The sequence below is a fragment of the Garra rufa genome, chromosome 23 (genome assembly GCF_049309525.1).
Source record: "Garra rufa chromosome 23, GarRuf1.0, whole genome shotgun sequence".
Lineage (NCBI taxonomy): Eukaryota > Metazoa > Chordata > Actinopteri > Cypriniformes > Cyprinidae > Garra > Garra rufa.
In genome coordinates, this window is record NC_133383.1 from 37,057,524 (window position 1) to 37,074,276 (window position 16,753).

Genomic DNA, 16,753 nt, shown 5'->3' on the forward strand with positions numbered 1-16,753 from the left:
TTAGTAGTTTTAGTCTTTCAACAAATATATTATTTAGATATAGATTGTTTAATTTAGTATAAAGTATAAGTTAAAAATTATACATAACATATATAATAAACTATATAATTATAATCATTTTACATAATATTTAGATTTAGAGTAATTTTAGTTTCAGTAATTTTAGTATTTCAACAAACATTTTATAAACTTATTTTTTATTCAGTTAGATTCAAAGTATAATATAATTATAAATGTATAATCATAAAATGATATATAATTATAATTTATACTTGTATATAATATAAAATGATATAATTATAATTTATTATATATATATATATATATATATATATATATATATATATATATATATATATAATATATATATATAATTTTATATAATACATTTTATATAAATAAATAATATTTAGATATTTAGATTAGTTAGTATTTCAACAAACATACATTTTACAAATTTTTATTTTTTTCAGTTAGATTCTAAGTATAATATTATTATAAATGTATGATTATAAAATTTTATAGAGAGAGAGAGAGAGAGAGAAAGAGAGAGAGTTTTTATAATGTTATAATATTTAGATTGTTTCAGTTTTAGCAATTTTAGTATTTTAACAACCTTATATAAATTTTATATATTTTTTAATTCAGTTACATTCAAAAGGCAACTTTTTTTAAGTTTTCAATCTAAAATATAAATTACATTTTATTTTATTTCAGCTTTATTTTATTTAACAAAAATAATATTCAACAGTTTTAGTTGAAGATAAAAACTGCTGAGACTTTTTGTAGTAGTAGTAGTAGTAATATTGCATATAAAAGAAGAAGCTGTTGAGCTTGTTTCAGAAAAAAATGCTACAGTATCATAAGATTTGTTTGGCAACATTAATACAAACCACTTTCACAAGCATTAATATAAAATCCGCTTTAGTGTTAGCAGCAACACATTAAATCCAAATAAAAAGTGGTCAACGGCAAGCAAGCGTCTCTTGTTCTTCAGGGAAAACTAGCTGCAGTGTACCGCAGTGCAGTCCTTCAACAGATGAAACGCAAACAATAAAAAGAAAGTGTCTTTTGGGTGCATATTTAGCCACGGTAGATCAAAACCCCAGCAGAACAGGAGGTTGTGTGGTCAGAGTGTATTTTGGTAGCTGGTGTGGTTTGTGAGTGTGTGTCGCTACCTCGATCTGCAGCGGGAGGTTGTCACAGACGGTGCTCAGCAGAGTCTCGGTGGGTTTCTCTCGACACATGAGCACCAGCTCCAGATCCATGTCATCTTTAATCAGGAGGCCTTTGGCCACCAGACCGATCCTCAACACGCCACACAACACCCGTCCTTCACTGGGACTGCTACTACTGCTGCTGTCCTCACTGAGACAGACAACAGAAAATAGGAATGTGATTTGAAATAATAATGTGCAATATGTAGATCCAATAATGCAATAACAAACAGTTTCTCGAAAGAAATGTTTATTTTTTCAGGATGTACTCACTTTGTACTGCCTTCTGGGGATTCTTCTGTGCTGGCCTGATTATCTGGCTTCTCCTCCTCCTCTGTGCTGGATGCATTTGTTTGATTTGATTGGCTGGCTTGAGTTTGGTCCATCCAATCAGACACATGTTTCAGGGCACGCTCCACGGTGGAGACGAGGCTCTGCACCGCCTCCAGGTCCTCAGAAGAAGGGTAGATAGTGGAGTGCTTGGCCATGACGTGACGGTCATCATTCCCGAATGACCGAATGGACCTCTGATGGAGAGAAAAGACAGACATTAGCTTGATTCAATGTGGTAAGAAACAATACATACAGTTGAGGTCAAAAGTTTACATACATCTTGCAGAATCTGCAAAATGTTAATTATTTTACCTAAATAAGAGGGATCATACAAAATCCATGTTATTTTTTATTCACTAATGACCTGAATAAGATAGTTCACATGCATATAGGAAAATAATAGGTGAATTTATAAGAATAATCCCAAATGATTCACAGCTGTTTTATTTTTAGTTGTTTTATGTTTAATGATAGTTGTTCATGGGTCCCTTGTTTGTCCTGAACAGTTAAACTGCCTGCTGTTCTTCAGAAAAATCCTTCAGGTCCCACAAATTTAGTTTTTACAGCATTTTTGTGTATTGAAACCTTTTCAACAATGACTGTATGATTTTGAGATCCATCTTTTCACACTGAGGACAACTGAGCGACTCATATGCAACTATTACAGAAGGTTCAAACACTCATTGATGCTCCAGAAGGAAACATGATGCATTAAGAGCCTGGGGGTGAAAACTTTCTGAATTTGAAGATCAGGGTAAATTTAACTAATTTTGTCTTCTGCGAAACATGTAAAGCAGAGGTCTCAAACTCAATTCCTGGAGGGCCGCAGCTCTGCAGAGTTTAGCTCCACATCTTCATAATGCATCGTGTCTCCTTCTGTAATAGTTGCATATGAGTCCCTCAGTTGTCCTCAGTGTGAAAAAATGGATCTCAAAAAAAAAAAAAAAAGAATTTGTCAGACCTGAAATTTTTTTTCTGAAGAACTTGATTTGGAAATTCTTGTGATAGAATTTGCAAATCAAATGCGACAGTAAAAACATTTATAATGTGACAAAATTATTCTATTTCAAAATAAATGCTGTTCTTTGAAATGTCTATTCATCATAGAATTCCACAAAAATATCAATCAGGACAACTGTTTTCAACATGAATAATCATAAGAAATGTTTCTTGAGCAGCAAATCAGCATATTAGAATGATTTCTGAGTTTCCAGATCATGTAAAACTGAAGACTGGAGTAATGATGCTGAAAATTCAGTTTTGTATTACAGGAATAAATTACACTTTAGCATATACTCAGATGGAAACCAGTTATTTTAAATTGGAAAATTACCTCCCATTACTACTGGTTTTACTGTATTTTTCATCAAATAAATGCATCCTTGGTGTGTATAAGAGACTTAAAAAAAATCAAACCTTTGAACTGTAGTGTGTGTATATATATATATTCATAATAAAAAATAAATAAATAAAAATATATTGTATTTTTTTTAATAATTAATATTTCACACACAAAAAAAACATTAAGTCAAGTGTATATACACACATATTATTTGTTTATATTTTATTTATTTTTATATTTATATAATTTTTATTTTATTTTATTTTATATATATTATGCGATTTTAATTTATTTTTATATTATTTATTTTATTTTATTTTATTTTCAAACACAAATTGTACCAAGGAATGATTCTCCGTTTGTTTTTAAGAAAAACTGAAGTTAAGAATTTTTTCCCACGGAAAAAAAAATTATGTTTTTCTTAAAACAAACCATTTTTCTTAAAATCAACGAATCATTCCTTGGCACAATTTGTATTTAAAAATCAAATCAAGTCAAATAAAATAAAATAAAATACAGTCAATTTAAATTAAATTAAAATAAAAAATATACATATTGTATTGTTTTTTTTTTATAATTATTATTTGACTAAAAAATAAATAAATAAATAATATTAATAATAATAATAATAATAATAATAATAATAATAATAATAATAATAATAATAATAATAATAATAATAATAATAATAAATCAAGTGTGTCCAAACTTTTGACTGGTAATGTAAATAAAGTGCGTTTTAATTTAATTATAGTTAACTTCTATATTTCCACAAGACAAGAGTGGCAGCAATGACGTCAGTAACACTGCTAAAGGTGAGTTTGACGCAAACACACTCTCTGCTATGTTAACAACTTCTGAAGATCACCTTGGCTGACTTCTTCAATTTGTCTCCTAAAGTAAAGTGCGTGTGTGAGACAGAAGTGCAAGGTTAGAGTGAAGCGTTCAGCGACGGATTAAACTTTAATCAATCAAACTCACCTCTGCTTGCCTTGATGGCAAAACAAACGTCTAGAGAAGTAACATCTACCGAGTTCACAGAAATAGGTTCACGTTTGTGTGTCCAAAGCCATACGTCACACTTGACCCACCGGGAACATGCCATCAGACCAGGACGGGCCGTATTAACCTGTGCCTGTGAACATCAGCACGTTCGACATCATTCTCATGGGTGGAAATCAATTTGAGCTCGGTGACAGTCACCCGACAACCTCTTCTAATCAGACATGAAGCCCTCTCGCTCCCGCTTACCCACAATCCTTCAGGCTTTCATCAGCCACCGTCAATCTCTAACCTTCAGTCAGTCTCTCATGTAACATCCCCCACTTCACGACTAGCTCTAATAACCACCCACTCCTTACTTCCTGCATTTGCATTCAAGGTGGCATTTCTTAACTGGTGGGACGTGACCTAAAAATGAGTCACAGTAACTAAACAACAGGGCTACTTTAGTATCATTGATACAGTCATCATTATCGAAGCCCATAAAAAAAGTAAAAAAGAAAAAGATAATTGCACATTTTTAATGTCACAATTCTGGCTTTTTTCTTGCAATTGCAAGAGATATAAAACTGACAATTCTGAGAAAAAAGCCACAATTGTGAGATATATAAACTCGCAATTCTGAGAAAAATGCCATTTTGAGAACAAAAGTGACAAATGCAAAATTTAAAACTTGCAATTCTGAGAAAAAAAATCACGATTGCTTGATATAAACTCACAATTTTGAGAAAAAAGTCACAATTGTGAGATATAAAACGCATTTCTGAGAAAAAAAAAAATTCACGACCGCATGATATAAACTCAATTCTGAGGGGAAAAAAAATATAAAAAAAAATCACAATTGTGTGATATAAAACTTGCCATTCTGAGAAGAAAGTGACAAATGCAAGATTTTAAAACTTGCAATTCTGAGAAAAAAAATCACGATTGCTTGATATAAACTCACAATTTTGAGAAAAAAAGTCACAATTGTGAGATATAAAACGCATTTCTGAGAAAAAAAATTCACGACCGCATGATATAAACTCAATTCTGAGGGGAAAAAAAATATTTAAAAAATCACAATTGTGTGATATAAAACTTGCCATTCTGAGAAGAAAGTGACAAATGCAAGATTTTAAAACTCGCAATTCTGAGAAAGAAGGTCACTAATGCGTGATATAAAATTGGCCATTCTTAGAAAAAAAGTGACAAATGTGAGATTTAAAACTCACAATTTGGAGTTAAGTCACAATTGCGAGACAAACTTGCAATTCTAAGAAAAAAAAAGTCACAGTTTGCATAATATAAACTCACAATTTTGAGAGAAAAAAAGTCACAATTGTGAGATATAAAACGCATTTCTGAGAAAAAAAAAATCACGACCGCATGATATAAACTCAATTCTGAGGGGAAAAAAAATATTTAAAAAATCACAATTGTGTGATATAAAACTTGCCATTCTGAGAAGAAAGTGACAAATGCAAGATTTTAAAACTCGCAATTCTGAGAAAGAAGGTCACTAATGCGTGATATAAAATTGGCCATTCTTAGAAAAAAAGTGACAAATGTGAGATTTAAAACTCACAATTTGGAGTTAAGTCACAATTGCGAGACAAACTTGCAATTCTAAGAAAAAAAAAGTCACAGTTTGCATAATATAAACTCACAATTTTGAGAGAAAAAAAGTCACAATTGTGAGATATAAAACGCATTTCTGAGAAAAAAAAAATCACGACCGCATGATATAAACTCAATTCTGAGGGGAAAAAAAATATAAAAAAAAATCACAATTGTGTGATATAAAACTTGCCATTCTGAGAAGAAAGTGACAAATGCAAGATTTTTAAACTCGCAATTCTGAGAAAGAAGGTCACTAATGCGTGATATAAAATTGGCCATTCTTAGAAAAAAAGTGACAAATGTGAGATTTAAAACTCACAATTTGGAGTTAAGTCACAATTGCGAGACAAACTTGCAATTCTAAGAAAAAAAATTCAAAATTTGCATAATATAAACTCACAATTTTGAGTAAAAAAGTCACAATTGTGAGATAAAAATCATTTCTGAGAAAAAAAATTCACAATTACATAATATAAACTCAATTCTGAGGGAAAAAAAAGTCACAATTGCGTGATATAAAACTTGCCATTCTTAGAAAAAAAGTGACAAATGCGAGATTTTAAAACTCGCAATTCTGAGAAATAAGTAAATTGCGTGATATAAACTCACAATTTTGAGAAAAAAAGTCAATATTGCAAGACATAAAATTCCCAATACTGGGAAAAAAGTGACAGTTGCGAGACAAAACTCGTAATTTGAGAAAAAAAAGTCACGATTGCGTGATATAAACTTACAACATTGAGGAAAAAAGTCACATTTATGATATAAACTCAATTCTGAGAAAAAAAAGTCACAATTGCATGATATAAAACTCGCCATTCTGAGAAAAAGGTGACAAATGCGAGATTTTAAAACTCGCAATTCTGAGAAAAAAAGACAATTGCGTGATATAAACTCACAATTCTGAGAAAAAAAGTCAATTGTGTGATATAAACTCAATTCTGAGAAAAAAAGTCAATTGTGTGATATAAACTCAATTCTGAGAAAAAAAGTCAATTGTGTGATATAAACTCAATTCTGAGAAAAAAAAGTCAATTGTGTGATATAAACTCAATTCTGAGAAAAAAAAGTCACAATTGCATGATATAAAACTCGCCATTCTGAGAAAAAGGTGACAAATGCGAGATTTTAAAACTCGCAATTCTGAGAAAAAAAGACAATTGCGTGATATAAACTCACAATTCTGAGAAAAAAAGTCAATTGTGTGATATAAACTCAATTCTGAGAAAAAAAGTCAATTGTGTGATATAAACTCAATTCTGAGAAAAAAAGTCAATTGTGTGATATAAACTCAATTCTGAGAAAAAAAAGTCAATTGTGTGATATAAACTCAATTCTGAGAAAAAAAAAGTCAGTATTTCAAGATATAAAACAAGCAATTCTGGGAAAAAAGGACAGTTGTGAGATGTAAAACTCACAATTCTGAGAAAAAAAGTCACAATTGAGTGATATAAAACTTGCCATTCTGAGAAAAAGGTGACAAATGTGAGATTTTAAAACTCACAATTCTAAAAAAAAAGTCAGTATTTCAAGATATAAAACAAGCAATTCTGGAAAAAAGGACAGTTCTGAGATATAAAACTCGCAATTCTGAGAAAAAAAAAGTCGCAATTGTGACTTTTTTTTCTTCAAATTGCAAATTTTATATCTCGCAATTGTGACTTTTTTTCTCCGAATTGCGAGTTTTATAGGGTTTTATTTTGAGAAAAAAAAGTCAGTATTGCAAGTGACAGTTGTGAGACAAAACTCGTAATTTTGAGAAAAAAAGTCACGATTGCGTGATATAAACTTACAATATTGAGGAAAAAAAGTCACGTATGATATAAACTCAATTCTGAGAAAAAAAGTCACAATTGCATGATATAAAACTCGCCATTCTGAGAAAAAGGTGACAAATGCGAGATTTTAAAACTTGCAATTCTGAGAGAAAAAAAAGACAATTGTGTGATATAAACTCACAATTCTGAGAAAAAAAGTCAGTATTTCAAGATATAAAACAAGCAATTCTGGAAAAAAAAGGACAGTTGTGAGACACAAAACTCACAATTCTGAGAAAAAAAGTCACAATTGCGTGATATAAAACTTGCCATTCTGAGGAAAAGGTGACAAATGTGAGATTTTAAAACTCGCAATTCTGAGAAAAAGTTACTATTGCAAGATATAAACTCGCAATTCTAAAAAAAAACCTTGCAATTCTAAAAAAAGTGTCACTATTACGTGATATAAACTCACAATTCTGAGAAAGAAAAGTAAGTATTGCAAGATATAAAACTCGTAATTCTGAGAAAAAAAGTCACAATTGCAAGACGAACTTGCAATTCTGAGAAAAAAAGTCACAATTGCAAGACGAACTTGCAATTCTGAGAAAAAAAGTCACAATTGCATGATATAAACTCACAATTTTGAGAAAAAAGTCATTATTACGAGATATAAAACTTGCATTGCAAATCTAAAAAAAAAAAAATTGTGAGATATAAACAATTTAGAGGAAAATGTTTTTTACATTTATATTCAATTGTATTTTATTTCAAGTAATTTACGGGTTTTAGTTTTACTTGACTTTTAAAACAGGACATTCTCCATGTATTCTGTTGTTGACAACAGAGGTCACCGGTTCAATCAAACACCGGTACACCAGAGAACAGCTACTAAACAGCTGCTTCTACCGTCTCCTACAATTCATCAACATCACTTACTGCAATTAATCTTTGGTGACGTGATTTGCTCCTAGTCACAGTGCATGCAAATGTTAATTACAGAGATAATGCAAACACAGCATACATTCATGAATGGTTAAGATGCATAAAATGTTGAAACAAATGAAATCAATGGCATTTAAAAAATAGCTCTCAGAGAGTTGCAGCATGTATAGACACTGAAAAGCAGTTATTTCTCTAAGAAATTGAGACTTTATATTCAGCCATCAAATCATTGTTTCTATAACAAATTCACTGCATTCAACAATCAATATAAAGGCAATTGCAATAAAAAAAAAAGAGACGGTTATTTAGCTCATTACTTTGTTAAAGAGCTGTGATTTGGGACGCTGACATGCAGCTTTTTTAAAGGGGTCCTATTATGCTTTTTCACTTTTTGAATTTTAGTCAGTGTGTAGTGCGTATTTTTGGGCATAAAAAAACATCTACAAAGTTACAAATCTCAAAGTCCACTCCAAAAGGAGTTATTTAGTTTTTAAAAAAATCCCTTTTCAAGAACTATAATGAATGACTCCTTTGGACTACAACCTTTGTTTTCTGGATGCTATTATGTCACAACGTGGTCCATTAGAATATCATTCAAATAAATCCTGCCTACAGGAATTCAAATCATTAGCGGGTAGGGAGGGACGAGGTGGGGGATTAGCCTATATTTAGTGATGTAGCATGGACATCCACACTTCTGGGATGCTTCAGCGAGCCGCAGGGCAGCTGGTATAAATGCAAGCATTGACTAAAGTGTCCGCAAACTGCTCTGGTAGCCACGTCGGAGCCGCACCGTTGATGTGTGCGGTATAACGTAGAGGGTCGAAACACATGTGGAGCCATGGCTGATGTAGTCTCGCGTAGCCAGACCTTCAGACTGACGGCTGAAGGTCTGGAATTCATGGCAGCTTTAATTGGCAAAGGCCCGCCCATAAGGCCGTTTGACCGACATGTCAAACAGCCAATCACAGTTCGTTTCGTTCGGCGTCACGTTTCGGTGCATGGAAATGCCTCAACAACAGACTGGCATGCAACAAGTCAGTCATTGAAATAACCAGCATTGAAAGTTAACGAAGAAGAGGGAGAACAAGCAGTAAGTCAGTAATTTGTTCGCGAACGTCGCAAAAGTGTATAACAACAATCGCGTCTGCATAAGCACCTTTTAGCAAAACGCAGAGTAAATCAGTCTGCGCTTTGCTTTCGGTCCTCCGGGAAACAAACGCGACACTCGCGTCTCCCGGAAATCCGGTCAAATTCAACTAATCAGATGACGACTTCGACATTCCTGAAGTGTTTCCAGTTAAGTGTACCATATGCTTCAGACGTTTAGCCAACGTTCCTTGGGCGTGACGTCTGAGGCTGAGACTATGGCTGATGTAAACACAAGCATTGACTAGAGTGACGATCATCGGTGTCAGAGAGTGTAAAGAGTGTAGATAGCTTCACTAGCCTTATGCTGGAGCTGGTTTCGGGCATGTAAATAATTCAATAAATTAGCATAGTGATGATAATATCATGTATTGGCAATCTCGCAGGCTGATGATAGGACCAACACTACTGTAGCATATTATTTACTCACCCTCAATGCATCCTAGGTGTATATGACTTCCTTCTTTCAGACGAATGCAATCGAAGTTATACTAAAAATTATCCTGGCACTCCCAAGCTTTAGAACGCAATGACTGGTGTTTCTCTCCATCAGTCCAAAACAAGTCCAATAAAGTGCATCGAACCATAATAAAAAGTGCCTCACACGGCTCCGGGGGGGGGGGGGGGGGGGAGGGTCAACAAAAGCCGGAGTCAACAAAAGTCAACAAAAGCCTCCTGTAGCGAACCGGTATGTTTTTGTAATAAATATATCCATATTTAAAGGGGTCATCGGATGCCCATTTTCCACAAGTACATATGATTCTTTAGGGTCTTAATGAAAAGTAAAATTCTCAATAGTAGTTTAAAAAAAACACCCTTTTACCTTGTCAAAATCAGCTCTGCAAAATATCAGCTCATATTATTGCATGGGCCCTTTAAATGCAAATGAGCTCTGCTCGCCCCGCCCCTCTCTGCTGTGGGATTAAAAGCTGTAATGTTTACTTTAGCCGCATTTATCCGCGTTTAGCTGCATTTAGTCGCGTTTATTGGCGAAACTTGCCAACAAGCACATTATTAAGAAAGGCCATTTGCAAAAATGCATTAAAAACCCTTATACGCCGGGATCGGCGCTTTCCTTTTAAAAACTAAAGTAACGTTGTCCTCTGCGTCTTAAGCGGCTCAGATGTCGGGAGTAAATGACGACTGCTATGTTCATTATTACATCCAACAACAGAACACCTCAATCTCTCAATTAGAGTCTTCCTCTGCACCCCAGTCGACACAATGGTGATCGTATTTGGACTGTTTCAGCTCGGTGAGGGCGGGTCTAAGGTAAGATGTCAATCAACTGTGTTTCGTCACACCGACAAGAAGTTGAGAATGACCTGACTTTAAAAAGAGGATATTACTTTTAAAGATTAAAAAAAATACCACTGGGTGGATTTTTATCATTGTAGGGTGGTTGTGTACACAAACTGCCAACACACATTAATGTTCAAACAACATGTGAAAGTTAGTTTTGCATCCAATGACCCCTTTAAAACGTAAGAATCACTTTAATCTAGCTTGCGCTAACAGTTGTACACGGAACTTGCTGTTTTGGGAAGGGGCGTGGCAGGACTGAAACGCAGCCTAAGCTGTTCGCCAATCGCAACGCAGTGGGACTGCTAACCAATCACAACATATTTTGCTTTTCCGGAAGACAGGCCTTTGTCAAACCCAGAACTAATTGAGCCATTTGAGCTATTGTAATAATTAGGGATGCACCAAATGCAAACCATTAGTAAATAAACTATACAAATTGTGTATATTCTGACAGAGCTGCACAAGCTTGTTAGCCAGGGTTCAAAGTCCAAAGCACGAGGTAAATCTGTGTGATGAGAATCATTCATAAATCTGCTGCTGTCAGCAAAAAACAGTACTGAGGTCTTCTTGTGGGTTTCCGCCAAAATAAAAGTCAACATTCATAAATGTTAGTATTGTAACTTTACTGTTGTTCTGTAAAATAAAATATGAAAGTAATACAAAAATAATGATAACAATCATTACAACGGCTCTATTAATTAATACATGTATTATAACATTCTCCTTTGCTCAGCAATAATGCATTTATTTGTACATTAAAAACACACGCCTGATTCAAGAAGGGGGTCTTAAAAATGGCCAAAGAATATTATTTTACAAACTTATTCATTTTAAGTTAAACTGTGCTTTGTTGGTAGGCTATAATGTCTATTAGAATGTTACAAATGCCCAGTGTTAAGTAAATATTTTTAAATTGTTTTGTAATAGATTTTTTTCTTTGAAAAGCAAGACAAAACTGTAAATAGCAAATATTGGCTATTTAATTTATGCAATGGTGAGAAAAATTGGCAAAATACATGGGGGAAAAAACACGAAGAAACGTGTTCGGTAATCGGCCTTCAGCCCAGTGTCTAATTTTGTTCGGCTTCGGCCAAGAATTTTCATTTCGGTGCATCCCTAGTAATAATGTAAATGAGAGCATGTTCTAGTGCACCCTAAAACAAAATAAAAACTTTGTAAAAGAGCATAATAATACCTCTTTAACTGACAGTAGGATTTTTATTGAATAGAAAAAAGAAAAAATATATATATATTTTATATAACAGGTTTTTTTTGTAACAATGTACAAAATGTCCTATCAGTCATCTCTCATTACTCTGTTTATGTGAATTTCTTACTGTACTAGCTCTGATACAAAAGTTTTAGGTTTCACAACCAAACGGACCTGAAAAGACTATGTAAAACTGAGAAAAGAAAACTTAGGATTTTTGCATGGTGAGTGCTAGTCTCTGTAGTCTCTTTCCTGCATGCATGCAGCAAAATACAAAAAAACAGGCAGATGTAAAAGGCTGATATAAAAGGGTAGGCGTGTACCGCCAATCAAAACTTCCTATCAGTTCATTCATCATCCTTTGCAGGCCTCAATCTCCTTGATATCAGCTCTATTCAATACCAGATCCATTCTCTAATGCTGTCGCTCTTCCTGTAGCATTTCTCCACTCAATAGCGTATCAAAGCTACATCAGCACTGCAGTCCCCAGGGGGTGTGACCTTTCACGCAATACAGACATAAAAACCACACCGTGCATCCATCTTCTCAACGGCAGCTGTTGTTTAACTACTGTAGCAAGAACAGAAAAACAAGATTCATTTGTTTCAATCGGAGTTCACCGAGTGACATTTTTACACTGGCGGCTGCTACCAGACAGCCGGGCTTGTTTGTCGAGTGCGAAGCGCTGATGTTTGAAGGCTGCAACCTTTAGCGGAGTTGATCAATTAGCGTGATGCAGAGTGAGCACTTTGACACCGCTAGACAAACTACGCATGTTTGAGAACATTGAAGGCAGCCTGGGCGAGCACATATCAGTGTGTGGGATCTGTCCGGGATATAAAGATGCATATCTGTGCGTTAACGGCGATGACAGTGGTCTCTCAATGGCATCGGGCCAGTATTTAACAGGCAGTGCGCAGGGTTTATGAGGCGCTTCTAATGGCCGCCTGCGAGCGGCCGTAAAACATACTGGGAAGTGTAAAAGAGTGTAAAATAGCTAAGGAGGAGCAGAGAGACTTCATCTTAATCAAACATCACACCAGAGACAGAGGGAATGGATGGATAAGGATAGAAAGACGCTTAGGTAGGTGTGAGGTAAGCACAGATAATGATACACTCATAAAACACATCGTGCTGCTACAGTAAACAAATCGCAATACCATAATTGATTCATTATTTTTAATGACTGAAACCAATTTTGTAATAATGTTACTATTTCAAGGGATTCAACCAGAAAATGAGAATACTGTCATCATTTTATCACCCTGTATTTCTTCTGCTGAACACAAAAGAGGTTGTTTTAAAGAATGTTGGTAACCAAACAGTTGACGCTAGCCATAGAACAGAAAAAAAAAATGGAAGTTAATGGCTACCAACAACTTTAGAGTGAGTAAATGATGACAGAATATTCATTTTTTGGGTGAAATATCGCTTTAAACACTCTTCCTTCACCCTCATGTCGTTCCAAACCTGTAAGACTTTCGTTCATCTTTAAAAAGTCACAATTGTGTGATATAAACTCTCAATTCTGAGAAAAAAAGTCAAAATTGTGTGATATAAACTCGCAATTCTGAGAAAAAAAAGTCAATTGCGTAATATAAACACAATTCGGAAGAAAAAGTCACAAATGCAAGATATAAAACTCACAGTTCTGAGGAAAAAGTCACAATTATGTGATATAAACTCGCAATTCGGAGAAAAAAATCTAAACTGTGTAATATAAACGTGCAATTCTGAGGGAAAAAAGTAAATTGCATAATATAAACACAATTCGGAAGGAAAAGTCACAACTGCAAGATATAAAACTCACAGTTCTGAGGAAAAAAGTCACAATTGTGTGATATAAACTCGCAATTCAGAGAAAAAAATCTAAACTGTGTAATATAAACGTGCAATTCTGAGGAAAAAAAAAAGTAAATTGCACAATATAAACAATTCGGAGGGAAAAGTCACAACTGCAAGATATAAAACTAGCAATGCTGAGGAAGAGTCACAATTATGTGATATAAACTTGCAATTCTGAGAAAAAGTCACAATTATAAGATTAAATTGCGTGATATAAACAATTCTAAGGGAAAAAAGTGACAATTGCAAGATAGAGACTCACAATTCTGAGAAAAAAAGTCAGTTGCATAATATAAACTCGCAATTCTGAGAAAAAAGTAAATTGCATAATATAAACACAATTCGGAAGGAAAAGTCACAAATGCAAGATATAAAACTCACAGTTCTGAGGAAAAAGTCACAATTATGTGATATAAACTCGCAATTCGGAGAAAAAAATCTAAACTGTGTAATATAAACGTGCAATTCTGAGGGAAAAAAGTAAATTGCATAATATAAACACAATTCGGAAGGAAAAGTCACAACTGCAAGATATAAAACTCACAGTTCTGAGGAAAAAAGTCACAATTGTGTGATATAAACTCGCAATTCAGAGAAAAAAATCTAAACTGTGTAATATAAACGTGCAATTCTGAGGAAAAAAAAAAGTAAATTGCACAATATAAACAATTCGGAGGGAAAAGTCACAACTGCAAGATATAAAACTAGCAATGCTGAGGAAGAGTCACAATTATGTGATATAAACTTGCAATTCTGAGAAAAAGTCACAATTATAAGATTAAATTGCGTGATATAAACAATTCTAAGGGAAAAAAGTGACAATTGCAAGATAGAGACTCACAATTCTGAGAAAAAAAGTCAGTTGCATAATATAAACTCGCAATTCTGAGAAAAAAGTAAATTGCATAATATAAACAGTTCGGAAGAAAAAGTCACAAATGCGAGATGCTAAACTCACAATTCTGAGGAAAAAAGTGACAATTGCAAGATATTATATTATATTATATATTAACTCGCAATTCTGAGAAAAAAAAAAGTCACAATTGTGTGATGTAAACTTGCAGTTCTGAGAAAAAAGTCAATTGCGTAATATAAACACAATTCGAAAGAAAAAGTCACAAATACAAGATATAAAACTCAGTTCTGAGAAAAAAAGTCACAATTACGTGATTCCAAAGAAAAAGTCACATATACGAGATATAAAAACTCACAATTCTGAGAAAAAAAGTCAAAATTGTGTGATATAAACTTGCAGTTCTGAGAAAAAAGTCAATTGCGTAATATATACACATTTCGAAGGAAAAAGTCACCACTGTGAGATACAAAACTCACAATTTGGAGAAATAAAGTAAATTGTGTGATATAAACAATTCTGAGAAAAAAAAGTGACAATTGCAAGATAAAAACTTGCAATTCTGAGAAAAAAAGTCAGTTGTGTGATATAAAGTCGCAATTATGAGAAAAAAAGTCACAATTGTGTGATATAAACTCGCAATTCTGAGAAAAAAGTCAGAATTGCAAGATATTAAACTAGTAATTGTAAGAAAATAAGTCTGTAGATATCACAATTCTGAGTTTTTTCCTCGCAACTGCGAGTTTATGTCAAGCAATACTGACTTTATAACTTGCAACAGCGAATTTCACAATTTCGAGAAAAAATGTCAAAAGTGCAAGATAAAAAGTCGCAATTACCTTTTTTATTTTTTAGTCAGTGCCAGACACAGGCTTCCACACATCATAGTTAACTAAAAATGTTAAAAATATTGTTACCTATAAAAGAAATGAAAAATTATATTATATAAATAAAATAAATGCTACCTGAAATAAAAAAAAAGTGAGAATTGGTTTTCATGTCGTTTCAAACCTGTAAGAGTTTTTCGCTTTCCGAGAGCTTTCCCTGCATAGACAGCAACGTGACTACCACGTTTAAGGCCCAGAAAGGTAGTAAGGAAATCATTAAAATAGTCCATGTGACTTCAGTGGTTCAACCTTAATGTTATTAAGCTACGAGAATATTTTTTGTGCGCAAATAAAAACTAAAATAATGACTTTACTCAACAATTGTATTCTCTTCCGTGTCAGTCTTCAACATGTGTTGACATGAATACATGACACAAACATTTGTTTAAATGTTAACTTAGACACACAAAATGCATGTACTGTAGCAAACACCATCATCAACACTAGAGTTCAAGATTCGTTGTAAAAAATTGATACAGTATCGCTAAAGTATTACATATTTTGGCTACAGAGATTCTGATTGCATATTGCATTTCCTGCCCAGAAAATCCAACTGGAAAGTACAGACTCGTTAATGGAATTTTTTATTGAAATTTGGAACCAGTCCCAAAGGATCTTAATGGGAAAAAATTTGAATTCTCACTGAGTAAGACATTATTTGATTCTTAGCAGATTCTAATAGGATCCTTTAGGTTTAAGAGGTTTTCCAAATTATGGCAAAAATTCCAAAAGGAATCCTGAACACATTAATTTAGGATGGTTTTGTGGAACCTAGGGCAGAGTGAGAAAGAACAAGAAAGCATGCATTTGTGTGTATGTGTGTGTGTGAGAGTGAGTGAGTGAGTGAGTGAGTGAGTGAGTGAGTGAGAGAGAGAGAGAGAGATCCAGTACAAATCAAGCAACAGAGGGTTTCATCAAACCACTAGTTTAACGAATGGCACACTGGGGACATATTCAGACAAACAGGGCTCAATTGAATGGACTAAGATGGACACACACTCACACAGAAAGATCAAGCCCATAAATATTGAGCAGGCATGTGGATTTGGCATTGCTTAAAAAGAATAAAACCATAATAATATCATTGCAATATAGTCTGCATTTAGTAATAATGTGTATTTATGGCTCCTGCTCTGCTTATCAGATCAGATTAAATAACCACATGAGGGGTCCTGGCATGTTGTGTCATCTCTGTGTCTCATTTCAGGTCAGTGTTCAGTATTAAATTAATTACACACCCCTAATTAAAATGTCTTCCAGTCAGGCAATGATCTGCAAAGCTCTGCGGCTACTTATAGACTCATAG

General features: G+C 33.7%; 1 protein-coding gene across 4 annotated transcripts in view; it reads right to left on the reverse strand.

Moving 5' to 3' along the window:
* The window catches only part of strbp (spermatid perinuclear RNA binding protein), a 70,007-nt gene that overhangs the window by 50,706 nt on the left and 2,548 nt on the right, over positions 1–16,753 (reverse strand). For all 4 annotated transcript variants that reach the window (XM_073829335.1, XM_073829333.1, XM_073829334.1 and 1 more), the window contains exons 2-3: positions 1,491–1,744; positions 1,179–1,368 (exon numbers count right to left, since the gene is read on the reverse strand). In XM_073829335.1, coding sequence (XP_073685436.1) covers positions 1,179–1,368; positions 1,491–1,744 — 444 coding nt within the window. The remainder of the gene's footprint in view (positions 1–1,178; positions 1,369–1,490; positions 1,745–16,753) is intronic.